Source organism: Catharus ustulatus, chromosome 5 (genome assembly GCF_009819885.2).
Source record: "Catharus ustulatus isolate bCatUst1 chromosome 5, bCatUst1.pri.v2, whole genome shotgun sequence".
Taxonomy (NCBI): Eukaryota; Metazoa; Chordata; class Aves; order Passeriformes; family Turdidae; genus Catharus; species Catharus ustulatus.
Window position 1 is genome coordinate 35934508 of NC_046225.1, and position 27941 is coordinate 35962448.

Sequence of the window (27941 nt, forward strand, 5' to 3'; positions counted from 1 at the left end):
TAGGTATTTCCAACGCACTCTATGAAAATAGAGATTAGTTCTAACTATGTAAAAAAAAATCCATTTACTATGTATTTGCAAGCAAAATTAAATGTTTTTTGCATACTGAGGGAAAACGGAACAAAACTATGTATGGCATCAAACTACAGCAAGACATTGACCCAGTCTGTTTAAGCACAGGCAACCAGATTATTTTTTTTGCTCTTTCAGAGGTGGAAAAACATGTCTGTTAGTAACTCAAAATAACTGGAGGTTTCTGTGGCAACTGGTAAAGGAGGTTGTATCTCTCTCTGCTGCTTAAAGTAGAAGCAGTTCGTAGAGATTTCAATTAGAAGTTTGCATACTGGTGTTTGACTTCAGGTCTTGGAAAAGAGATTACCTATCTACTTGTATTTTATCCTATTGCTATTTAGAGTAAGATACAAAATAACAAGGACCATAAAAGAGGTGTTCTGCTTTCTCAGGTAAGTACATTAATCATTAAAGAGCTTACCACTGTATTTTGGTTTTACAATTAGCAATGAAAATCTTTTGCATTATGTAACATCTTCATCAGACAGAATGGAAAATTTGTACAACCAGAATAGTTTTATGGTTTTTGGCATGAGATTTGGAATGATTTGAGATGACTAGTGTTAGAAACTATTATTAAGGTTTCAGGAAAACTGCAGCTGTGTTCCATCAAATCTATTGGTAGTGAAAACTGTTATCTCCGTGGAGTTCTGTTCATTAGCTGAATTTTCCATAATAGTGCAATAGGAATTAAGTGAGCATATTAGCTGTATATCTGTAATCTTGTTTGATGATATTATTAATTTTAAAATATTATATGCAAGTGTTAAATTGTTACATCACTGCATAATAAAGTGTGTTTATCTTGCAAAATGTGTGACTGTTTCAAAGTCTTAGTCTTTTTGCCATTTGTTTATAGTGATTTACTGCCTTTACAGTTTTTATAAAGGAGAATACACATTATTTTTGCAATGAAAATAGAAGGTCTTGATTCCTAAATATTCAGTACAGATCAAAGGATATAAGTATTCCCTAAATCATAGAAGAACAATGTTGGGAAAATTTATTCATGGCTTAATAGAGTGGTATAAAACCTTGCCTTATTAAATTTACAAGTTATAAAGAGTATTTAATTAACAGTTGAAGAGGAATTAATTGAATACAAATCTTTCATTGTTTCTGTCATGCAAATGTTTCTGTCATGCTGTACAAAAAGTATTTGGCATACTTGACTTACACAAAACAATACTTTATTTGTATTCAAAAAGCTAAATTTCTTTTAAAATATCTCTGCAGGTATCTACAAGCAGATGTATTTTCTTCCCAGATGTGAAAATTTAAACACACAATTGCAAGAACCAGGATTTCATCCACCCACTCTCTGTAGAAAATGCTGAAGATAGCCCAAGGCAGCTTGTTGCTGTTTATATGCAGGATATTTTTGAATACCATTCAAAGGTGGCAAAGTCTTATGCATTTAGTGGAGATGTTGAGTGCCTGAAAAAGGACCTTGATTTTACTTTGTGGGATGACTGCTTAAAAATTAGGCATACAGTGGTTAACTCTTGGATAACCAGCTCCTTCTTTGTGAAGAGTTTTCAGCTTGAAATTTTTAGAATCATGGTTCTGTTCTTATTTGACACAATGAAATCACTATAAAATAACCTGAAATAAAATCCTTTTAACTAATTTCATTATAGCATGGTAAGGATCTCAAGATGCAAAAGTGGGGTTTGTATACATTGTAAAGTATTCCCAGTCCAGCAGTGAATCTGTTCAAGCTGTGATTAGGGGACAGTAATTGTCTGTAAGAGGATGCCAAGATGCTCTATCAACCACTGGAATACAATGTGTGGTACTGGCACTTCTTAGTACATAAAGATGGTCTGGATCCTGTAGGGAGCTCTGAGTCTCTTGTGCACTTCTCTCACAACAGTACACCTACTGCACTTCTATTGTTGCCAAGGAACAAATTTTAGTAAAAAAAAATGCAAGGCAGTATCTAGAAGACCTTGAGCTAAAAGCAAATGCCAGTGTACAAAATGATTTCAAATCCAAGAGCTGATATAATGGATTCTGGCAGAAGGGAGGTCTGTAACATCTCTTTGGAGCTATAATTTCTTCTATCCCCTCTGAAGCATGTGACTCCCAATAGGTTGCAATCTGGCAGAAACCATGTTGCCCACACATTGCTTTTATTTCTGGAAACTATGTGATAAAGTCCGTAGATTAAATGAACAGTCTTCATGTTTACTTCTTCCTTTCACTGAGTTTTAACAGAAATTTTGTGCTTGAAAAAGTGGTTTTGGGTAGATTTATTTTTTTCCCTGGGACTAAACTCTCCCAAGAGCTTTAAAGAGGTGAAAGTACTTCCTTAGCAGAGATAATAAGGGAGAATTTACTCTGTTATGCATTATGCTCTACAACTCCATAGAAAACTAAAATGTATTTTGATTGTTTCAGTGTTAATACATGTGTCAGAGCTGTGGGGTATTTTTAAAACATATGTTTTCCAGGGATTTTTTGTATCTTTCTTGAGAGAGATACTTCTTTTTGGATTATAGAATCATTTCACTTGAGATGTGAAAATTCAGTAGGTTAATTTATTTATACAGTTTAATATATGCTTACAGATTAATAACGATCAAGTATTACAAAAAGTTGCTGTATTTCTACTCATAACTCCAAAAATGTTAAGGGTCTTTTATAACCTAAACAATTCTAAGTTTTTGTCTTCTACAAGATTTTAAAGTACACAGGGAAGCTATTGATTTTAAACTAGTCTTAGTAGAAAAAGGCAATTATTTTATCTTTATCATTAAAAGAATGTAGTTTAAAAAAATTAAAAATCTATTATTACCATGAAATGGTACAGAAAGGGAATGGCGAAGTTCTCTGAATTTCTGAGTAGCAAGCACACAGAACTTTGTGCCACTTCCAGGCCTAACGTTGCTTCTGCTGGAATTCCAGATAGTGGCAGTCTGCTGAAACATGAGTTCAGTTACCAAATATAGATGAGTGGAGTACGAATTTCATAGTCACAGAGGACGGATGTAGCGCACAGGCCACAGTCTTCTCGACTAAGGACCAAGCAAGCTTTAGTGAAGAACTGGAGCAACTTTAAGCCAATTCAGATAGAGAAGGAGAAAAACAACTTTATTAATTATACTTGAATTCTTCATATTGCCCTGCTCATTGTAAGATCTGTTTTATATTTTCTGCTAAACTTAATTGTTGTATTTGTGGAGTAATTTTGCAGGATTTCAAAATTCAGAGAAAAACTATGTGCCCTTTTTGTTTTAAAAAATCTTACTAGATATGTTTCATCCTTCATACTATTCTATTGAAGAGATAGGCTTTAGGTCATGTTAAGTAATAATTTCTTACGTGGCAGGTTCTGCAAATTCAGGATGTTTATATTTTTCTTGAAATGAGTCCTTTAATTTTCTATGTTTTTCCATCTTTTACTATATATCTCTTCAAAACCTTAATTTGATTTGTTGCTCAATTTTTTTCTGAAATTACTGTAATCCAGTACAATTCAAATTTAATATTTACCATATTTTTCTTTAGAGCATCTGTATTGGGTTTTGAGTAAGTATTTAAACTGTGTGATAAAAAATGTGGTTTTATTTGGGCGCAATTTTTAAATATATATGCAAGTAGGACCCCATAGTCCATATGTGATAATGTTGAAAGTACAGGTAAACACTGATCTGCATGCAACTTTGTATTTTATGTTTGTGTCTTTAAATGATACAGTATATGGCTTTGCAGGTTACCTAATTAGAAATGATGATGAAATCTGTTATAAATACATTGTAGGCTAACTTGGAGAAGCTAGAAATAGCATTCAAAATTTCTAATTATGATCTTACAAGCTACCTGATAGGGTTAGTTATACTTCACATCCAGTTCACTGTGGTTACAAGTTGCACTAAAAGAATAGCGAGTTTATGTATTACAGTATGGCTGAAAAGTCTTTCTCCTGGAAGCTTCCATTCAGCTCCCTAAAGCTAGACATAAGAATGCATTTTCAGGCATCTTCTCACCAAGAAGGCTTAAGAGCATTAGAAATTGCCAGTTAACCAGCATGTTTAAATCCACCAACTTTATCTAAATATCCAGGCACGGATTGATTCACCTAAATTTAGACACCAGGCTTTGAACATTACAATATATGTAGCCATTGTATTTTTCTAATGACAAAGCTGAGTATTGGAAAGAAATATGCTAATTCATAATACATTAATTTTAATCATCATGTCGGGTGGCTAACAATAAGTAAAATTGTTCTACCCATGAAACAACCCATTGAAACACTAGAGCAGCCTGGTGTTGGAAGTCAGGGAAGTTTATCTGGGTATGTAACTGTCACTGAGATGTGAACAAGCTAGGAACCAGTGTGTGTCAGATTTAAATAAAGATATCATTTGAAGCATGGATATTTACATGTTGTCTAAATAGCACCTTTGTTCATTTGAATAAAAAGTTTTTAAAAATAACTAAGATTAAGGAGGCAGAAACTCTGCAGGTTTAACCCTTGTTTCCCTGGCATTCATCCAGTTTATGCCTGAACAGCTGAGCCTCTAGACCAACTGTTTGCTGGGCTTCTCAGATTCTTTCTTTAAAGCTGCTATGTGGTAGTCATTTATACTGTATATACTTTTTTAGATTTTGTTGACAAGAGATTGGCATGGTTGCTAAATTTATTGCTCTGTAAACACAGATAACAGGAAAGGAAGACGTAATCGCAGCAAATAATAAACTTATCACTGAATTCTATAAAAACAAATATAAAATCCTAAATGCTTTGGTTTCTTATACTTCTCTTTTATGTGTTGAGTTGTAATCTGCTGGCAAGGCAAACAGGCATATCAAGAGATGCATATGCTAAGCCAAGAATTCCAATAATCTATCAGTCATTTAATGACTACATACTGGGTAAGCCCTGGTTTAGTGACTAAAGGTAATTGGAGCCTGCACAAGCTGATGTAAAATACATCCGAGTGCATCGCATGATTGTCAAGCCATTTCTCTACTATCAGTACAGAATTACAGGAATTTTTTTTCTAATCTTATATAATTTTTTTTCTTGTAGAAATTATCATTAGAAGAGAATTTTCCAAGGTAATTAAAACTACTGATGTTCAACTTAATTAAATTTTCTGCAGAAACAATTACGTTTCAGATCACATCAGCTACATTCTAGTGACCAGGTAGACAGATACATTTCAACAAGGAGATTTTTCAGGCCAATCCTTCCCTTGGGGAAAGTGTGATTTTCCTCATGTCTTGTTTCTTGCTGACTTTAAAGAGAAAGCTCGTCCTAATTCTGATGTGGCTGGGAACCTGGAGAGGTATAAATGCTTCTCTGCTTTGTGAAACTGGTACCAAATATACATTATACATTTCCATTGTACAGGATGATATATAGGTTGTGAAATCTATTTCTTCAGTGCTTTACTTTTAGCATATGGTAGTTTGATATTTAATTTTCAGTGTTGAGGAATGTGCTACTAACTTGGTAACAAGTTGAAAATGCTAGCACAATAAGTAAAATAATATTAAACACATTATCAACATTAAACAGAAAGGATAACTTAGAATTTCTAATCCAAATATCCTTGTGTGTATCCATATAACGGTTTCAACTTGAACACTTCTCTCAGAATTTGATGGTTTAGTGTCTGGAAGGCAATGTAATGGGGAAAAGCAAATATATTCCCAAATCTTCGTAAGGCTAAAACCAGAAAAAAATGAAGTGTAATAGAATTGATGTGAAATAACTAATCAGATGTGAAATAAGAGCATATTTCCCTATTGATCCAGTGGAATTAAGATTGTGCTATACAGACAAAGGATGTCTTCATATTTCTGAGAAAAGATTCATGAGAAAAATTACCCTAAGTGCTCCCATTTCCACCTAGACAATTTGCAGTCCTGGCTAATTCTAATAAGAACCAAGGTTTACGCTATGTCATGCACCATTAGGTTCTGTTTATCTTCCACCTTTGTGTCTAGCTTGTAGGAACTGGGATATAACTTTTCTCATTAAGAAATTTTCTTGTGTATTTCAGGATGCAAGACAGAAGCTGTGGGAAGGCATTGCCTCTTTCTTTAATGCTGAAGGAGACTTACTCTCCAGAGAGAGGAAGCAGTAAGGGATATCCTGAAAATATGTCAGAAGCTTCATCTTACCCTGATTTTTTCTGTGATTCCCTGTCAGACACACAGAATGGTGAATTTTCAAATGAACTTTCTGCCTTCCTTACCCAGGAGGAGATAAGTAAGAGCCTTGACATAGCTCGAGAAGCCATTGCCAATTCCGTGGAGGAAGATGAGAACACAGCACCAGACTTTACTCATTATCTCAATACCCCTCTTTCTAGCCCTTCAGAAGACCTTTCCTTCAGGGACACCAGCCTACATGAGCAAGATGCTTTACTGACACCTCAAGCAAGCAGTTGGACTTCATCTGCTGCAGGTCATGCTCTCCCAAGGAATCAGAATGAGCAATCCACTGCACCTGAGACAGAAGATAGTTTTGTCACAGTTTCTAGGAGACAAGCAAGCACCTCACCTTTTCTACCTGCTAGTCCTAGCTTTGTCAGAAGCCTGAAATTTTCAGAGAAAGGTGGTCCGTTTATGCCTAAGACAAGCCCAAACTCTGAATCAACATCCCAGGGCGAAGCTCCTTTCAGGAACAAGCTGTGTGACAAAGCTGCCACATTCATAGAGGAGTTATCATCTATATTTAGACAGGCAGCGAAGACAAGAGGCCGTAGTCCTGATGGGGACTCTTCTTCTCCAGACAGTGGATACCTGTCTCCTAATAAGAAACAACCAGCTTTAAGTACCTTAGTGAACCAGGAGTTTGACAAACCACATCAAGAGACTGAACCTGAAGAAAAATTACCTGGAATTCATCTGAATGGAGAACACTATTCTGGAAGGGGGAGCATCATGGAGAGCAAAATGGTCCTGTGCCGTCCCTTCATCAACATGGAAGAGCATGAACTTTCACCACCTCTGTTCACTCAGAAGCTCCGGAGCCAGGAAGTTGCTGAAGGAAACAAAGTATTGCTGGAGTGCAGAGTTGCTGGCAACCCAGTCCCTGATGTCAGGTAAGTGCCAAGTCACCAGATATCACCCCATTGTGGAAGATACCTAAGGACAGGTATGACAGTGGCAGTGACCTGCTTAGAGGCAGTCACACAATCATGAAGTTTTTCAAAGTACAGAGAGTAACACATTTTAACATCTTTATTTCACTAGAATGTTTCGCTCTATTTGCTTGGGAAATTAAATTCTGCTTGATTTAAGAGAAACATGGCAAAATTAGAAACAGAATTTGCTCTAGTAACATTCTGTGTGAATGTTACTTCATTAATCCAGGCAAAAGAAGAGACAACCTGTCCATAAAGAGCATATCTCAAGAAGATGATACAGTTCTTTACTAGTGATAAATTAGAATGTCTCCAAGATCCACATAAACTGCTTTTCTGAATCTTAACTCATGCAGAATCATAAAATAAGAAGCTCTTAATGACTGGACCAAATGAGTAATGAGAAACCTTGCTAACATAATAGTAGATTATCATAAAATCAAGTATACTTTTAAGTAATCACATCAGTATAAATTAATTTGTAACTTCTGTCTTATTTCCCTTTTGACACACGTACAGTAAATTCACGAATACAAGCCGCACTGAGTATAAGCCGCATCTATGGGTGTTGGCAAACATTTCGTTTTTTGTCCATAAATAAGCCACACCCGAATATAAGCCACTCTGTCGTTCGCAGTGAGGACCCGCGTGCAACAAAGTTGCCAATTAGTAACAGAACCGCGGCAGGGCGGGGTTTACTGGCTCAGCTAAGGCTGTGCAGGCTCGGCCCGCTAGGGGCTGCTGACGGGGCCAGGTAGCCCAGCCCGGCGCTGCCGCTCGGCGGGGCCACTGGGGGCCAGCCGCCGCTGCCACTGGGCTCAGTCACCCCGGCCCAGCGCTGCCCTGTGGTGGCAGGCAGGGACGGAGCCCCCCCCCGCTCCCACGGCAGCGGCGGCGGGCGGGGACGGAGTTTCCCCGCTCCTGCTCCTGCCGTGGCGGGCGGGGACGGAGTTTCCCCGCTCCTGCTCCTGCCGTGGCGGGCGGGGACGGAGTTTCCCTGCTCCTGCTGCGGCAGTGGCGGGCCGAGACAGAGCCTGCCTGCTCCTGCCGCGGCGGGCGGGGGCAGGAGCCCCCCGCTTACCCCACAGGCTGCGGGGATGTCAGCACGTAGCCCCTGCCTTCCCCCCAGGCCACGGGGATGGCCGCACGTAACCTCTGACTTCCCCCCAGGCCGCGGGGATGGCAGCACGGGGCCCCCCCTCGTCTCTCCCCCGGGCTGCGGCAGAGGAAGGAAGGAAGGAAAGACCTCTCCCGCCTCTCTCCCCGCCCCCCGTGCTGCCTGCAGGCAGCCAGGCTCCACCCGCGGCACAACAATGTAACAGTTTGTAACAATCACGAAATGCCGGCTTTTACTGGCAAGTTGCTCGACTCGGCACCTCGGTTTCCACTTCTGGGGGTGGAAATGTCAGAAAATTATTCACATATTAGCCGCTCCTGTATATTGGCTGCATTTCCGGTTTGAGAGCAAAATCTAAGTCAAAATGGTGCGGCTTGTATTTGTGAAATCACTGTAATTGTGCTATGCTAGCAGTCTGTAGATACAGCCATTACTGAATTGTGGCAAATATGATTCATGCGAACTTTTCAGGCTCTTGCAAAGCTCCCTGACAGTCAAATTAATACATTTTCATGCTCCATTCTCTAATTGGTTTTATTTAATAACTATTAATAATTCTCCACCTGGCAACTGAAAGAAGACATATCAGTTACTAATAAAAATTAATTTTTTAAGTTTCCATGAAAAAAAAATTTCCCCCTTCGTCTCTATTTCATTATGGATTTTCAAGAGAGGAAAAATATGACAACTGCACCTCAAAAATTACTCATTTCATAAATCGATGCACTTCTTTTTTTGCATGTCCTTTCTGTAGTGACACTGACTTGGCTGAAGAGGTCACTCACACACAGCATGGGCAGCATAGAGCACTCAAGTGAGCGCGGCTGTAGAGCCAAGAGAGCAAAAACCAAGGCTCGCTCAGGGGTTAAGAGGCAGCAAACACTTGAGTGATGTTTTATTGAGACTCCAAAGTCTGAGTCTTGGGGAAAGGAGGAGTTTCTTTCCAGATGAGAAAGCGTGCTGAAAAATATAGTAGTGGATTTTTATCTATAGTAGCATTACTGGGAGCTTCTAAACAGTTTAATAGTATCATCTAGGCATATCACTGTCCTTCTTTCTGGATAAGAAAAGGAGTTCTATGGTACATCCTAGATATATATCCAGTTGATTTGCTGCAGTGGAAAAAGCCAAGCCTGTTTAAAACCACCCACATATTGCAGCACAAATGAAGAATGTCTGTGCTACTTTCAGAAATATTTTCTGTAATGAGAGTTTTATATGGTTTAAAAATAAAGCAAAACATCAATGATACAATAATAGTTTACCATTCTTGGTAATGAAAATAATCCCATTTTCTAAAGCACTTTACTTAGACAATTATTTCTTTAGACTGGATTTCTGGTTTGTAACTTACGAGGAAAACAATCTTTGGACCATAATCATATGAATTCAAAATATTTACAGTTTTCTGAAGAAACTGGCCAGAAAAAAAAAAAAAAAAGTGCAAAAGATACTAAACTTTTTGTGAAGATTTCTGAATAGGTAGAAGGTAGAAATGTATATTAGGAAAATATTGTATTGCATTGACAAAAAAAGGGCAATGGAACAAGCTGAACAGTTACCTGATGTGACAAGTATAAGAGCGAGCCATTTGACACATGCAAAATCTGCTGAACAGGAGATGCAGACAAGGGCATGAGCCAGGGTTGCCATAGTCTGTACATTTGCATATTGCAATAAAATCTGTAGAAACTAAGGTTCAGCTCTTCTGATTTTTACCAGAAAACCCAGTTTCAATAACAAAGGCACTGCAAAGGCTGGTTTTGGAACTCTGTGTGATAAGAATGATTAAAGTAGAAAGCAGTTAGGATTTTTGTGGGGTTTTTTTGTTTGGTTTTTCTATGCCTCAGCTGGGAAGAAAAGCAGAAGCCACATTTCCTAAAGTCATAAGGAAGTAACAATAGTTTAATGGTGACAAGAAACTCCTGAAGTTCTTATTTTGCCAGGCACTCAAAAAGTTGGCCAGCATAATAATGAATACAGCTGATATTTAAGCAGAATCAAGCACTGGTAACTATGAAGACGTCCAATTGACACCAGAGCAAAAGGCCTTCAAAAGAATCTACACAGGCTTTTCTGATTTTTTAGCATGTTACTACTTTTCTATGCCTCCCTCACATTTTATCCTGGATCCAAGTAATCTTTATAACTGGCTTTCTTCCCTTTTCATAGCTAAACTTTCAAAGTCCTCAGCCTATGCAAAGTTGAGCTAGAATCCTTCTTTATCTGCTACTTTTCTTAGGAGGATAAATAACAATGTTGCAGAATCTTAGAATAATTAAAGAAATCATCAGATGTACTCTAAGGACAAGGTGTATATTTTAAGGTTATTTGTCTAAGAAAGCCTCTTAAAATTTAAGTTCCTTAGATGTTCATAGCCATACACAGCTGAAAGTAAAACAGTAAGTGTTGTAGTTTGAGTGACAAAAATGGACCAAAGTAGCTTTGTTCTACAAATAGGAAAAAAGTCTATTTTGACTTAAAAACTTACAACTAGAATCTTAGTGTTGAAATCCAAAGCAAAATAATCAGTTACATTTCAAGAATCATTAAATTTCTTTTAAAAGTTCAATGTCCAACTTACTAGTTCTCCTAGCAGAAAATCAGATTTTTTACAATGAATATTTTGTCACTGATCAGAAGACTTCTTACATTTCTGAGAAACCCAGATTCCAGCCTAAGACCTAGGAAGGACAGAATGATTTGAAAAGTTCTAGGATATCTGCCCTCTAAAGAAGGTCTAAAACATGTCAAATATAAGTTGAAACAAAACTTCTGTTACTCTCAAAACCATTTTATCAGTCAGTAACTGTCCTTCAAAGTGCATCAGCAATGCAGTGTTTTAATACTCATATTAGCCTTAAGCTAGCTAAAGCAAATCCCAGCTGGGTGTGACCTCTTCAGTATTTGCCTCATCACCTGAATATTTAATTGCTTCTGAGGTCTGCCTGGAGCTGTAAGGCGTGATTAAAGTATTTTCTGAGGTCTACCCTGAGCTGTAAGCTGTGATTAAAATATTTGCAGATATTCACCCAGCTTCTGTAGCACAAGAGGTATTGAATTTTTTATGCAAAATATATTCTTTCCCTTTTTCTACAACAAATTGACACCAAAAAAATCCAAATCAAAATTAAAAACAAGGCACTTTCCAAATACTACATGACAAGAACAGGGTTTCTTTGCTTTAAGGAAAAAATTTGCTTTCATTATAATCCTTTTCTTCTCATAAGTGCTGTTTGTCTAGGTTTGACTGCAACAAATACCCAAAATCCCACCTAGAAGCATTACTTGTATGTAACGCAGAACTGTTTTTGGAAAATACAGAAACAAGTGCAACGTACAACACTTAAATTTATAATAAAATCAAATTATGCTGACTTCTACAGCTTCCAAATCATACCCAGTTTTACAGTCTTCAACGGTTGTGAAGAATAAAAACATGCAATAAACTATGTCACCACCATAGTCCTCCCATCAGGCACAGTTACAAAGAAACCTGAACATCAGATTAAGTCATGCTTAACAAAAACCTACACAGCTGTGCAAAAACCCAGGTGTACAGGACAACAGTCCTGTCAAACTACATATACAGCACTTGGTAGTTTTGTCTTGGAAATGTAAGAGGTGTCACAGATGTAGTTTCTGCTTCTTTGCTGGACTTGATTTGAGGTAGAAAAATCTGTGGTTTGGAGATAGAATTTAATTTTGTTTATTGAAACCTCTTATGAGATAAATTTTGTAATCGTAGTGAAACACCAGTGCTTTGGTAGGAAATAGGAAATAGAGATGTTCTACTAATTCTATAATGGCAAGGCATGAGTACTACTTATTTTTATCAAATATGAATAGTTATTTATGTATGTGTGATAATGGGACATACTTGACCAATCTAGATGTCCTTAGTTAAAAACAAAACCTGTTTAATGAGTGTGTTCCTTGCTTTCTTGTAGAAACTCTTTAATAGTCATCTTCAAAATTCTTGTGTTACATTTTTATTTGTAGAATCTTAACTATTTTAGAATTAGATGGTGTAGGTCCTGCTTTTCAAATATTTTCATTTGCTTATATACATACTTGTGGTATTCAAGATGGAAACTTTAGTGAAGATATTTTATGATTAACTTGTTTAAAGTATTTGCTAATTCCATTCTTGTTTGCTTATCCAAGACCAAAATTTTCTTCTGAACAATGAAATGTCTAATGTGTCTTCAAAACCGAGTTTAGTAGATTTACAAGCATTGTGTTAGCTACAGTTATTTCAGAAATAATTCATAAAAGATAAAAAAAAATTAGGATGTATTCTGTGAGGGAGGAGAAGACTCTTGTGACTGTAAAGTCAGTAACAGCTATATATATTATCCTTATGTAATAAAAAATTAAGACTTGTATTGAGCTTTGAGGTGATTGTTACCTGATTCCCAAAATGTGATATTTTGCAGTAAGAATTGGTCTAAAATACTTCCACAATTTATGCAAGTGTTTCTGCTCCATTATTTCAATGTTGTTATAATTATTTATCAATATTTAGAAGAGTGCAACAAGAAATAGTGGTTTTCTTATTATGCAACCTTTTGTAAATAATGTCTCCAGAATATCTTGCATTTATTTCCTAAGGGTGGTAATTCATGAAGTTAGTTGTCAAACTGTTCACAAATAGAAACATTTTTCCTATATTATTCCCATAGTTTTTTTCTGTTAAAATGTTTTCCCAATAAACATACTCTTATGTAGAAATCTCCCATAGTCATCTATTAATCTTTTCAGGGTAGAATCCTGCTAATCTGTCTTCTTTTACTAGCCTTTTGCAAATAGAGTGCTTGTTAAGCATGGAAGAATATTCTTGTACCTAAGGAGTTCCTTGGGTCAAAAATGTTCTGTTTGCAGGTCTGGATGTCTCTGTGTATGGAGGGAGCACTGACAACCATGTGAAAGTGTTAACAGCATGCTTATTGCTGAGATTAAACAGAAAAATGTTATTAGCCATTTTAATCTGGCAGTACACTAATTTAAGAAATCTTCTCAGCAGTAATAAGCTGTCATTTAGTATTTTATTTACACTCAAATGAACATGAAATATGTATCAATATGAAAATTATACGTCAGCATTCTCAATATTTTTCTGTCATAATAATTTTTTTTTCTTTCTCTTTATCAATAGTGTCTTCTTTACTTTTGTTGGGCTTTTTTCTTCATTTACAAGTCAAAATAATAGCTATTTGCAGTTGACCTCATTATTCTTTTTGTCTTTCTTCCCTTCTCATTTACTCTTTTTTTATTGGACCATTCCATGCCATTCTTGTGTCTTTTGTTTGTTTGCTTTTCCTGATTTTCAGGTAAGGCCTGCCCATCTCCAGGCATCCCTGGAGTTTGAATTTTCTTTCAGAGAAGATTTGGAATATAGTGTTGAAGGTTACCTCAGTGACTTGTGAAACTGCTCTTTAATTTTGCTTTTCATAGGACAATGCTCAGGACTAGTGGGCTTTGTTGGGGAATCGAGGGGTTAAAGTCCAGCACAAATGGTAAAGCTACTGTAGGGATTTGTGGCCTGCAGGTATTAGGTAGATACTGTGCACCTTTCAGATACTTCCTTTTTCATTCTCCATTCATTTTGTGGCAATAAGAGTCCACACCCTCAGGATTTTCTGCATCTAGGAAAAACATACAGTGGAGTTAAGGCCTGTCTAGGTCACATACTCACCTGCTTTAAAAAACAGTGTGGGCTGTCTGAGCAGCACTAGTAGTGAGTCAGTCTTCTTATCTTGTAAGTAATAGTTCTTTGACCTTAGAACCACTTGGAAAAATTTACCATGGTGCTCCTTATGAACAGCATTTGGGAGACTCCTGTCATAAATGATTGTCTGGTTGCAGAGAGGGGGCAAAGCTTGGTGCTGTGTGGGTGCAGCCAGGTTATTATTCTGCAGGAATAACTGGTTACCACCTTTCTCGGTTTCTTCATGAGAGTGTGGTACCTAAACCAGTGTATGTACCCATATGCACTGTTGGTGAAGATGTTTTTCAAATAAAGGAGAGGGATTAGGATTGCTTTGTTGATGTCTTGCATGATATAGGTTTATGAAATAGTAATGTCAAGGGCAATGAGCGTCATTAGGGATGTATATTCAGTGTTGTTCACCTGGCCTGGTCTTGTCTGATACCTCTGGGTATTCATTAACAATCATACCCAGCCTATAGAAGAAAGAGAGGAGGATTTCTCCCAGCCTTCTACCCCCTTCTCCTCCTTAGGTCTGCTATAAAAGATTTTGAGAATTTTGGATTCTCTTTAAATGTTAAAAAAAACATCTTTCACTAAATTGTTATCTCAATCCATTGGCTCTGCTTTTGTCCCTCCCTCACCAGAAGGGGCAGGGGAAAGGGGAGTGGCTTATTTGGGGTTCAATTTCCTCCTGAAGTTAACCCACAGTAATGATAACCAAATGTTTTGTTTGAAAGGGTGGGGTTTTTTTTCCTTGTTTGCCTGTCTAACACCATAGAGTACAGTATTTAAAAGAAGTATCTGAAAAGCGTGGCTCTTTCCTATGTGAAATGATCTTTATAAAGTTCAGATTGTGATAACAGGATAATTTATATAGGTCCTATAAAATAAACAAATTGCTCGAAAACAAGCAGAACAATTCACTGATGTTACAAGGTGAATATTCAAGGATCTAAAAGAATGTGTGGATGTGGTTGGGAAGGTGACCTATGGGGAAAGGTGGCCTATGGGCCACCTTTATTTGATGGGTTTTCTAAAAGCCCCAAGGAGGATCTGTAGGTTCTGGACACTGGGATTATTCTTACATTTTATTTATTTATTGTTTCTCTAGAATAGTTTTGACTACATGATGTAAGCATTTCCTCATCTTTGTTATATAGGCCCTGTGCATCACCAGGCTCTCTTTCTTTGGAGCTGTCATTTTTCATGAATGTGGAAATAGCTCTTACCAATTTTGGGGTTTGAAAGTTTCATACTTTTTTTTGGGGGGGTTTTGTGTGCGTTTTTTTTAATCCTGAAAATTGGAAGTATAAAACCTACTAGGTACATGAAGACGAGTGCTGCAAGAGGCAGTTGTAAAAACAAAGGGATAGTTATTGGAACTAAAATTGCTCCCTTAAATTGAAATTAGGAAGAGAAATCCAGCTCAGGTACTTTATTTTTCCCTATTTGTGAATGCCAGTGTCTCTGCTTTAGCTTTTCTGATTGCATTACTGAAACTTTAAAAAATCTCAGTTCACTTCTCTATTCTTTTACTCTTCTTTTTCTGCCTCTCAGTAAAGCAATGCAGATCTAAAATTCCTTCCTAATGATCTCAAAATAAATAACATACAGACTAGTATTTATAAAAAGACGCAAAGATTACAGTAATTTCACGAATACAAGCCGCAGAGACTATAAACCGCATCTCTGGGTGTTGGCAAACATTTCGTTCTTTGTCCATAAATAAGCCGCACCTGAGTATAAGCCGCTCTGTCGTTCGCAGAGAGGACCCGTGTGCAACGAAGTTGCCAATTACTAACAGAATTGTGGCAGGGCAGGGTGTTTACTGGCTCGACTCGGGCTGTGCAGGCTCGGCCCGCTCGGGGCTGCCAATGGGGCCAGGTGGCCCAACCCGGCGCTGCCGCTCGGCGGGGCCGCTCAGGGCCAACCGCCGCCTCTGGGCTCGCTCGCCCTGGCCCGGCGCTGCCCCATGGTGGCAGGCAGGGACGGAGCACCCCCGCTCCCGCGGCGGCGGGTGGGGATGGAGCCTGCCTCCTCCTACCACGGCAGGTGGGGACAGGAGCCCCCTGCTTACCCCACGGGCCGCGGGGATGGCGGCACGGGGCCCCCCCGTCTCTCCCCCGGGCTGCGGCAGAGGAGGGAAGGAGAGAGCTCTCCCGCCTCTCTCCCCACCCCCCGTGCTGCCTGCAGGGAGCCAGGCTCCACCCACGGCGCAACAGAGTAACAATTTGTAGCAATCGCGAAATGCCAGCTTTTTACTGGCAGGTGCTCGGCTCGGCACCCTGGCTGGCACTTCTGGGGTTGTAAATGTCAGAAAATTATTCACATATTAGCCGCTCCTGAGTGTTAGCCGCATTTCCAGTGTGGGAGCAAAATTTTAGTCAAAATGGTGCGGCTTGTATTCGTGAAATTACTGTAAATGAATATGTTATCAAAACACTTGATGGCTAACATGAAAAGCTTTAAAGTGCAGTAATTTCATGACTATAAGGCACACCCTTTTGACTAAAATTTTGGCCCAAACCCGGAAGTGCACCTTATAGTCCGATGCGCCTTATATATGGACAAAGTTCGGAAATTTGCCAACCCGGAAGTGTGAGCCGCAGGGGAAGCCAGCAGGACCACGGCTTCCAGGTGGAGGCGGGGCCGTGGGGCTGTGGCTGCCAGGTGGAGGCGGGGCCGCTTCTGCCGGGTGCAGGCAGGCTTGGGGGCCCATGGCTGCCGAGTACAGGCGGGGCCGGGGCTGCCGGCTACAGGCGGGCCAGCGGCTGCTGGGTGGAGGCGAGGCCTCGGCCAGCAACCGTGTGGGGGGAGCTGGGATCAGCTGGGGGCTGATCCTCACTGCAAAAAAAAATGCACCTTATAGTCCGGTGCGCCTTATATATTGGCAAAAGTTTGGAAATTTGCCGACACCCAGAAGTGCACCTTATAATCCAGTGTGCCTTATGGTAGTGAAATTACTGTAATAAAAATTATGCTGCTATCTATATAGTGAAAAGCACATGAAGGACTTTTGCCTTGTATTTACATAGGAATTGGATGAGACTTGGATGAACTTTGAAATAATGTGGCACCACATGTCTTCAGAAAGCTCTTTCACTACACAAGCTTTGTCCATGTTTAAACATATTTAGTTTAAAAACAGTTTAATTGAAGTAGTTTTAAAATACATATTTCCCACAAAAGTGGTGCTGAAACAGTGACAGAGGCAGAATTCCAAGAGGCTGCTTTTACTTCATGTTTCAGAATTTATTTGTATAAATCTGATATATGGAGTCTCTTGGCCTTTCCAGTATTGTGCAAAAGCATCAACAGCCAAGAAGTGTGACAGTGAGGAAATACATCAGCAATCTGCTTGTCACGGACTAATTGAAAGTGATCTGTGAAAATTAAAACTAAATGTAGAGGCTAAATAGAATAGAGGCAGGAATGATTTAGGCCTATTTTACTTGTACTGGAAGAGAAGAAAAAAGTAGTGAGACTTTTCACAGAGAAGTGTTTGGAGTAAGTACAGTAATTTCATGATTATAAGCAGCACCATTTTGACTAAAATTTTCGTCCGAACCCGAAGTGCGCCTTATAATCAGGTGTGGCTTATAATCGTGAAATTACTGTAATTCTGGCATTATTACTTATCAATGTTCAACAGGTATGAAATGCTATCCCAAATCCCATTTAAAATATCATGCTTAATACACTTTGATGTGTTTGCTCATTTACCTAAAGGCAGTACCACATCTTGGGTTAAACTTCTTAAGGGCAATTATAGCAGTTTATTAATGTTATTTAAACAGGACATAACTTTTTGAAACACAAGATATTGCTTTATAAATATAAATTAAGTAAATACAAGTATAATTCTGAAACTTGATGCTTTAAAAATTCTTTCTAATAAAAAACTGTCATGCCTGAAATAAGCTCTGTAAAGGCATTCTTGGCAATGTAAAAGCTACCTTTAACGATATGGATAATGAAATTGAACAAATAGGACTTCTCTGCTCTACTAGTAAAAAAACTTGCCTTTCCAGTCCATTCAATGTAAAGGAAGGAGTAAAAGAAATTCCCTTGCCCTTCTATTCCCTGTAATATAGGAAAGTAAACAAGTCACAGAATCATAGAATATCCTGAGTTGGAAGGGGCCTATGACAATCATCCGAGTTCAAGTCCTTCTCATAGTATCCATATTTCCTTCCCTGAGCATAAATATATAAAGAAGACAGGAATCTTAAGGAGTTAACTGTGGAGGGTTTTATACCTTGTACGATTTTGCTCACATTTTGAGCTGGTTGTTGGGAGAAGGGCATCAAGTAGACATTTTATGTTGTCATGAGTTTTCACATTCCACATGCTTTAGAAAAAAGGTGAAAATTAAAAGATTATTTGGGATTTTTATACTTTAGGATATTCAAAAATTATGTAGTTATACAATGAGAAGATAAAATTTCCTTTAAGATATCAGAATGAACAAACTTTGGGTAGAAAGCTTAGCTTTGTGCAGAATAAATCTTTACTAAGATACTGTCCTCTTGGAGATTTAAGTGTTTCTTAGCTTTTGTCTTCAAGAAAATTTTTCACATTTATTAATTTAAGAAATTTACTTAATTTCTACTTCTTTGCCTCTATCTGAAGTGACTTACAAAAGGGGAACTCATCAGTAGGTATAGAAAAAATTGCCAACAACTGAAACAGTGAGGGACTTGTTTAAGGATTGAAAACTTGAACCAATATCCGTATTGTATCTTTCTATAAATCAGGAAATGGGCATACTTCTTAAATAAGTAAGTAATCTGGGTGGAGAAGACACACTATTTTATTAAATAAATCAAGAGGAATAATTCAAATAGAAAATTTCACCTGTATTTACAAAGGTAAAGTTGCAGAAGGGCCAAATACTTGTACAGAAGTATCTCATCTGACGTACTGAATTACTGCATGTTCCAAGTGTTATTGTCCTGTCTCCAAGAACCTTATTGCCTTCAAGTAGTGTGCTAGCAGTTGGTGTGATACTACTCAGCATAGATGAGTACAAAGCTTAAGACTGGGAGTAGTGTGAACTTGAATAGATATGACTTCCTGTGGGAAAGGGAAATAAGTTAAAATGCCTGGGGATTAGAGGTAATTAACAGGTAGAATAACTCCTAAAGTACTGGAGTTCTTTTTTTGCAGGTCAAAACAGAGACTAGGAGATTTAGGATTAGATTTAGGATAGATTTCAGGAGACTAAAATTTTTCAGCAATAAATTTGTTATGAAGACATATCTGTTATGTTTCTTTTAGTCTAATGCTAACATCCCGCTTCAAATCAGTGATTCATTGTTTCATGTTATTAATATTATGTGCTTGCAATTCATGCATATATTAACATTATAAAAATAGCTTACTTCACAGTTATGCAACCTTTCACGTGAGCATTTCAGTGCTTTATAAGCAGTTTGTATAATATATGAACAGCGTCTCTTTATCTCCTTTTATTTGATAAAGTGCTTTTCAGGTGGCCAAGGGAAAATGTAATAGAAACCATCTCTCATTTACAGTACAACTGATGGGCACCTATTGCTAACTATGAACTCTTTTTAATATCACAGAGAATGTGAGCTCATTGCTCTTAGAACAAATTATTCAATCTAGACTACTGGACTATTCAATCTAGACCCCATTTTCAAGTGAGACTAAGAGAATTTAGCTTAATCTTTGTGAAAACTAAATTCACTTCTGTTTTTTGGGAAAGGCCCATGTTTAGGCAATTTTTATAGTACATGTTATGAATCTCCTATGAACTTGAATTCAGTTTTCCAACTGAAACACATTTCCTGATAGATCTGTTCTTGACTCTGTTTTGTATAGAGCCTTGCCAGATTCCCCCACCTTCCACCATCAATGAAACTAGCAATTGCAGTAATCTCAGTAGACCTAAGTATGTTTCTTTTTCTTTTCTTTTTTTTCTTTTTTTTTAATTAAAAAATTAATCTTACTGATCTTAACATTTGCAGTAGGGATTATTACAACCTGAAGCCTGACTCAGTGTTGTAGTAGGGTTTATACAGCTGCAAGAAGCATGGGACAAACAAAAGCATAGTAGTCTAGAAACAGAAGTCCTCAGTTAAGTGAAAGTTCTGTTTATACCCAGTTTACTTCTTAAGTTTGCTTTTCCAGTCCACAGGACTTTTGAGAAACAAGCTGAAGGCAAAGCCCTTGTTCTGTAAATAGATTGCCTTTTGCTGCCTCAAGAATTGTAGGGCTAATACCAATGTATGTAGATTAGAACAATTTATCCGTCTTACTGCAATTCAAAGTGAAATGTCTGCTTTTAATATTTACTGAAATTTGCATAATGGTGGCTGGCAACACTGTAGCTGCAGTTTTGGCAGCTATCTGTGCTTATCCATGCAATAGCTTCATTAGATAAGGAATGTCAAAGATGAAATAAGCAACTCCTGATTCCTTAGAAAGGCTCTCCACACAGCTAATGAAGATTCTTGGAATGCAAATGTCTGACAGTGTGAGATATGAGGAACCACAGACCCTGTGCGTGGCTCTTCCCATATATGACTAAGGCATTATGTGAATTGGCAGTTCAAGAAAACTACACTGCATACAAATGAAAAGAAAGAACTAAGAAACAGCCACTACTTAGGAATGGTAGAGAGAGGCCTCAGGCACAGCCTTTACTGGAACTTTTTCTTTGCTAGTACAATCTGGTTTTGACATCTCTTTTAGGACTCCCACTGCTGTCATCAAAAATCTTACCTCCTGCTCATAAGTGATGAAGCTGAGGTTACTGGGAGCAGATTGAGAAGGATTACCACAATCTGACTCCTCTTTTGCCAATCACATGTTTTCTTTCAATATAAATATCCTTTACTTATTTCTACTAATTAAACTGCAAGTAGAACATTATAAAGAAGGTACATAAACATAAAATAGAACAACACAGATGAAGTTCCTAATGCTTTGTTATATACTTTTTGTCTATATTACTAACGGAGTATTCTGCTTTAGAAATTAATTTTAGTAATATACAAAAAAAAAGAAGAGCATTTAATACTACTACGTGCCCATCCTTTTTTTTTTTTCCTAAAACCTGTATTTCAAGTAACAGCAATTTCTTTTCTCAGAAAGGCAATTATCTCTGAGAAATAAAGTGCCTTCTTAACCCTTTATGTCTGTCTGCCAAGAGTCTTCATCTCTCCCCATTTTTTCCTTTACATATTCAGAAGATTTTCTCTTTCAGTATAGAATAGTTCCACTCATGCATAGGATCCAGAATCTAAATCCAGGGATATTTCTTCCTCAGATTATGTCTGGTTTTCAAATGTAATTTGGTGATCGAAGGAGGCTATGGAAACTCAGCTGCAGGTGTGTTGGTTAGAACAAGGAAGCTCCATCATGCATTGCAAGGTGTTTTACTAAGATGCTTATTCTACTTCCACTAGAATACAATTAAGACTTTTAAGTAGTTGTACCTCTACTTTAGCCTCTTACTGTTATATTTTTCTTTTTAACTACCTCAGCTGAGCTAGTACATTTAGTTACATCTAACGTAGGCTGTTCTCCATTTCCATAGAGTGATGCTGATTTTTCTTGTCTTCCCACAAATAGAACAAGTCCGCCCTCAATATGAAGTTCTTGATATGTGAAATGTGTTAAGACTTTCATCAAAATGCTGTTCTGTTGTTCTTTAGAAGAACTCTGTTTCTTTTAGTTTCTTAGTAAGTTTTCAACCTTTGAATTCTTTCTTGATTGCTGTTTGGTGATTAGTGCACAGGGCATAACTTCACACTGTTTTATTTTTGCCTTCCACATTACACTGGTTCTATTTTTTTGTTTGCTCATTTACTCCTAGTAAGCAGCACCTTTCCCTGTACTCAAAATGGAAACCATCTTGTTAGTTATATAAGCTCCCTCAAAATAGTTAGTTATATAGGAGGCAGCTAATAATAGTCTTTGAACAGAAATTCTTTTTTCCCTCATTGGTCATTTAAAAACAGACTAAATCCACAGCTGACTTAAAAATCCATAAAGATTAAAAGATCAATGTGGACATTAAGAATGGAAGCATCAAAAACTTTGAATATGTGAAATCAAATCTCAAAGATACTGGAGTATAGGAGCTAGTGGGGTTTTTTTAACACTCTTCTGTTACCCATTGCATGTATATTAGACATGTATCTCTTAGGTGTAAACGTGGCATTTAACTTTTCATTCAAGTCTTGAAAAGTGTAATGATAATTCTTAACACCTATCTGAAGTAGATTTCAGTGTGACTTTACATACATGTAAACTTTGCTATAAAATAATTATTTTCACCTTTGTTTAGAGTTGGTAGTAGGTTATTTAAAATGTGGTGTTTCTATGTTGGTTCTTTGTTCTGCAGTGTTTCAAGGCCTTACATAATCTTCTCAGGAGGAAGACACATGACTGTCAATCTCAGGGAAATTCACTTATTTTTTAAATAACTCTGCTTTATTTTTCCTTACTTTAATGAAAATTAAAACAACAACAACACACCAAAAAACCCAACCAACCAACCAACCAACCAAAAAACAACCAAAAAACCCCCAACAAACAACGACACTCACCCCACCCTCCCTGCCCAAAACCAACAAAAAACCAACAACAAAACCCAGCAACAATGAAATTGCATGGCATATTGAAGATTACTGAAACAAACACATGGAAATTAAAATAAAGGTGTAATTGTTGACATACATGACCATATTTCTAATCCATTTTAAGAAGATGCTATTTATTCAGTGTTAAGACTGCGTGTTTCTGTGAAGATTTTAATTACATAGTCATCTTCCATGTTTATTGCAGTGAATGTAGGTTTCGTATTGTGCTTAGTGTATCATCAATGTTATTTGAACTTTACGCCCGCAGAGCAAAATGAGTGTAAATGAGATTGTCATCTATTTGAAGTCCTATGAGACAGTTTAAAGAACTACTGGGTTGTTTTGGTTTGTTTTGGGGGGTTTTTTAAAACCTATTTAACACACAGTATCAAATATTCAATCTGGCACATATCATCTTGACTTCCAAGAAAATCTTGTATTGTGGGCCAAAGGGAAAAGGAGGAGGAGAATTTCTGAGGCTTCTACAATTCTGCAAGCAGCTGGTATTCTAAAATTAATCTTTCTTGCATAAGCTGAAGCAGGATAGTTTCAGCTATAAGATCAATTATATCAGATGTTCTGCTAGGTTTATTTAGTGACTCTTATAGAATAAAACTGACCTTTTCTTGGCTTGCTGAAGAATGGAATGACAAAACCTCTGAGATTGACCACTTAGGCTGGAGGGAGATTAATTTCTGACAGATGCAATCCTTCTATATTATAGCTCTGGGAAAGTTTTAAATTATTCCTGATATTGCTAGTTATTCATAGTTTGGCAGAGAGGGAAGGAAAGATCACTATTTTAGTAGTGCCTTTAATGCAAGCTCTTGTACTAAAGAGTTCTCTTAAACCCAAGATCCTGAATAAATAGAAAAGCACAATATGCAGAAAAGGACTCCATCACAAAGGGACTTGTTTCAGGCTGATGATAAGTCTGCAGTAATATTTTGCAATGACTTGTAAGTGTGCAGTTGTTACTTGGTATTAAGTAAAGCAAGAGGCAATTGCACAGTAGGTTGGTTTTGAAGCCCATCAGTGTTTAAAGAGAGCAAGCAAGAGACAGGAAGGCTCCTGACTTGTTTCAGTACTCTAGCAATCTTTCATACTTTAAATCTTCAACAAAGCAAGCATGTTGAACAATTAGTTCCAATTTTAAAACACCCTTTATCATAAACACATTTTGCTGTAAACAAAATGCTAGGAGACTGATTTCAAGAATCTTACAGATTAATGTACAGTAATTTCACGATTACAAGCTGCACTGACTATAAGCCGCATCTCCGGGTGTCGGCAACATTTCGTTCTTTGTCCATAAATTAGCCGCACCTGATTATAAGCCGCTCTGTCATTTGCAGCGAGGACCCGCGTGCAACAAAGTTGCCAAGTAGTAACAGAATCGCGGGGTTTACTGGCTCAGATCGGGCTGTGCAGACACGGGGCTGCCGATGGGGCCGGGTGGCCCAGCTTGGTGGGGCCACTCAGGGCCAGCTGCCGCTGCACCGGGCTCACTCGCCCCAGCCTGGCGCTGCCCCACAGTGGCAGGTGGGGACGGAGCCCGCCAGCCGCTCCCGCAGCAGCAGCGGCAGGCAGGGGTGGAGTCTGCCTGCTCCTGCAGCGGCAGGCGGGGGCGGGAACCCCCCTGCTTCCCCCCCCCGGGCCACAGGGATGGCAGCACGGAGCCCCCTGCCTCCCTCCCACCCTGTGCTGCCAGCACGGAGCCCACCTGCACCTGTCGCGCAACACAGTAACCAATTTGTAACAATTGCGAAATGCTGGGTTTTACTGGCAGGTGCTTGGAACCTCGGCTTGCACTTCTGGGGTTGGAAATTTCAGAAAATTTTTCACATATTAGCCGCTCCTGAGTGTAAGCCGCATTTCTGGGGTGGGAGCAAAATTTTAGTCAAAATGGTGCGGCTCATAATCGTGAAATTACTACATATTTCTCAAGTCTTAAAATCTTGTAATGAAACATGGGCACCAGTGAGAGATAACTATAGGGCAGGGCAAGCTAGTGAACAGAAAATAACTTCTCTTTCTATCTGATGTAAGGAGCTTACAGAACTAAAGGAATCTGAAGAACAGCAGCCCTAATGGTCCCTTAGTTATTTACTCTCCTCATGGACCACAAAGATATCACACGATGCAAGAAAGTCAAATATCACTCAGGCCTGTAAGCATAAGGCATAGCTAGTTGGATGGAGCTTGGGGTTTGCAATATTATTATTTTTAATTTATTTATTTTAAAATTATTTTTATTATTATTATTTCTTCTCCTAATCTTGTGAGAGTGTTGCAGTCTTCACTGGGCTTGAGTTTTGCAGCATTTTTGTAGCTCTAATGCACCCTAACTCTAGCCACCTCTCATTTGGGATATAGAATTTCATGAAGCCACTCTGTTGTAGAGAATTACTATGACAAGGCTGCAGTGGTTGCAATCAGAGCATCATGTCCCATTCCAGACCTATCATTAGAGTTTAGAACTGCTGACCCCTTTATTCTATTCCTTATTAGCAAATCTACCTGTACCTGCAGAAGCCTGTTCCATATATACAAACAGACATTGTCATGAAAAGATGATAGTCTACCATGCTTTCACAATACACTGTGTCTCTCATGCAAACCTCTGTATTGGTTACTTGATGATTAAAACTCAGTTTCTTCCAGGACAAATTAGAGATGTTCTGTGTAATTTCAGCAAACACAGCAAATTCTGTAGAGATTCTCTTGTCTTGGTTTGAAAACAAAAGTGCTTTTTTTCTTGCTTTTCTGCAGGAATCAGGAAAGGAGCTTGATGTGAGAAAAACCAGTGACAATGTTGCAAGTTTTTTAAATGCAGCTGAACGTTTTTTATTTGCATGTGGTTATATTATTTTTATAAGTGCCTCTTCTAGGTTTTGGATTTAGGCAAATAAAACTATCCTTTCACTTAATATTTTAATCCCTTTCAATTTCTAATTTTACGTTTCATGAAATCTTATAGCCTGAGAACCCTTTGAGAGTAGTCATCATAGATCTAACAGATCACTTTTGATATTTATCACAGCATGAAGGCAAAATGAATAAATGCTGTGATTTAATGATGTTTTTCTTCAGAGCAGCTACTAAAAAGTACCAACAGAAAAAATGTTGTTCTGTGTTAGGGCCAAATATTGGCTAGAAAGGAAGTGTTTTGATTACATTGTAGTAGTATGAAATATTGCCTAAATAATGAAAAGCAAAAGGATATGGCCTCTTACTATATAATCTCTTTGGCCATCAGCCAGAGCAGGAAATTTTCTCTGGGAGAGTGAAGGAATCGAGTAACTTGAAAAGTAATATATTTTTAAAGACAATAACTTTATTTCACACTGCTTTCCAGAATTAGATTGTCACCTTAAAGAACAGACTTCTTGTTGAAAAGTCAACTTCAGTCTAACTCTTTTTCTGTATATATTTAAAATATGCTTTAATTGGATAGGGAAGAGGGGGAAAACTACAGAATACCATTGTTTTAGTAATAACCTTTATTACTAGTGAATAGTAGTACACTGGGAAATATACTAGAGAGCAGTATGTATTATTCATGACTGTAGTACAAATGTGTCACCATAAATTCAAACACCAAAATACTGTATTTTGAGCATTTCACTAAACAGAACTGACTCTTGGCACAGTCAGTGTCAGCGATAAATCCTGAAAAGTGCAGTGATGGGTCCTGCAATTATATTCTGCTTCTTCTGTTTGTTGTACCAAGTGAGTTTGTTCACTTTTTTTTAAAGTCTTTATAGCAAGACCATTGTGTGACTGAATCTATACAGAACTAAAACAGGAGAAGGAGTAGGGGACAAAGAGAAAGACTGTAGATGGTTGGAGGGATTTCAACTCAATCTTGAATGAATTTTGGTTACTGATCGAACCTTTAAAAGAACCGTTATTTATTGTACAGAAAACTGCATGCTGCTAAAATTTGAACAGTGAACTAGTGTTTTGCTCAAGACAGTCACAAATTATTGACTACTATTCTACTTATGGGGACAAAACTACCACAATATGTTATTATATACTAAAAAAGTGATGTTTTCAGAAAGTACACCGGTTTATATTGCTTTTGAAATGTCACTTCCTATATTATATTTGCTATATGAATTGTGATAGTGATTATTTCTTGTCTCAGTGAATAAATAAAAAATCACAATATTCATATAACTTAAAAAAGCATGAGTAGGACTTGATGGAGTACAGGGAGTTAAGACTTAGAGACAAACATTCTACTCCATCAAGGCAGCCTGGTCCCTTCTCTTGGTCAAGTAGGATGGATGTTGCAACAGAAAGTGTCTTGGAGAGAATTTGGGATTCCTGCTTCTTTATCAGTCTTGTGCAGGAGTTCTACTGTGGATGGCATGGGAGAATCAGCATCAATGCTGTTAGTACTGTGTGCATTCTGGCTCATAATATCAGATACTGTAATGACATCACATCATAAATTATTTCTTTGGGGGCATCCACACCTCCCTTAATTGTTTCTATCCTTTGAAGACCTGCTGATTACAGGTCTTAACTTCAAAAGTCCCAACCAATTAAAAGGTTCTGGGAAGGATTTTGTGACTGCTAAGGGTGTGGGATTTTTAGAGGTTTTTTTTTCCTTTTTAAGAGAGGAATGAGCAGAAAATTAGGTGTTTAGTTTGCCTGAATTAAAAGAAAATGGTGCCCAGTAACACATATATTACCCTGCCAGTTCTTTAGGGCATATTTTGAAATTTGATACAGGGCAACCTTTGTGCTAGAGATTTGCCTTTTGCCACTCCTATGAAAATCCACTCAGAGCTGACCAAGTTGCAACCTGCACTTCTTTCTGGATTTATATGTAAGTTCCATGAATAGGGAATTTTGCCCTAAAGCAAAGATTATGTATCGTACTTTCTATGTTCATCTCAGAACCCAATCCAAGCAGCTTAATGCCTTTACAGGCTGGTGGGACAGTTTGAAGAGAAGCTTTGGCCAGGAATGTAGAGTGCACTTAGGATCAGTACTGAATGGCATAAGAGGCCACTGCCAGGAGCTGTTAACAAGCTGGGAACTGACCAGATAAAAGCTCTTGAAAACCAGAGCAGGAGGGAAGGACAGAGTACCTGGATAGGAATGCTGAAATTGTAGTCCAGGAAGGGTAAATGGAAGGAGATAGAAAACAAAGTAAAGTGAATGAGAGGTTAGGAGGCTGTGCTAGGAAATGTGAAGTACACGGTTTAGGGCTGCCTGTACAAAAAGATACAGACATATAAAGGATGAGTCCAGGATGGGCAGGAACAAAAGCATTCAACTCTCACTTGCTGTTTAGT

The 27941-nt window shown here is 37.9% G+C and overlaps 1 protein-coding gene across 7 annotated transcripts in view; it reads left to right on the top strand.

Annotated features, from left to right (window-relative positions):
• The first annotated feature begins 285 nt into the window (after window positions 1-285).
• Window positions 286-27941, top strand: part of PALLD (palladin, cytoskeletal associated protein) — a 202126-nt gene continuing 174470 nt past the window's right edge. For 5 of the 7 annotated variants that reach the window (XM_033060250.1, XM_033060254.2, XM_033060255.1 and 2 more), the window contains exons 1-2: window positions 286-464; window positions 6093-7139. In XM_033060250.1, the coding sequence (XP_032916141.1) occupies window positions 6094-7139 (1046 nt within the window). In that variant the 5' untranslated portion in view covers window positions 286-464; window position 6093. Of the gene's footprint in view, window positions 465-1438; window positions 1471-3069; window positions 3210-6092; window positions 7140-27941 lie in introns of those variants that run through there. The other 2 variants (XM_033060253.1, XM_033060251.2) reach the window with 2 other exon arrangements.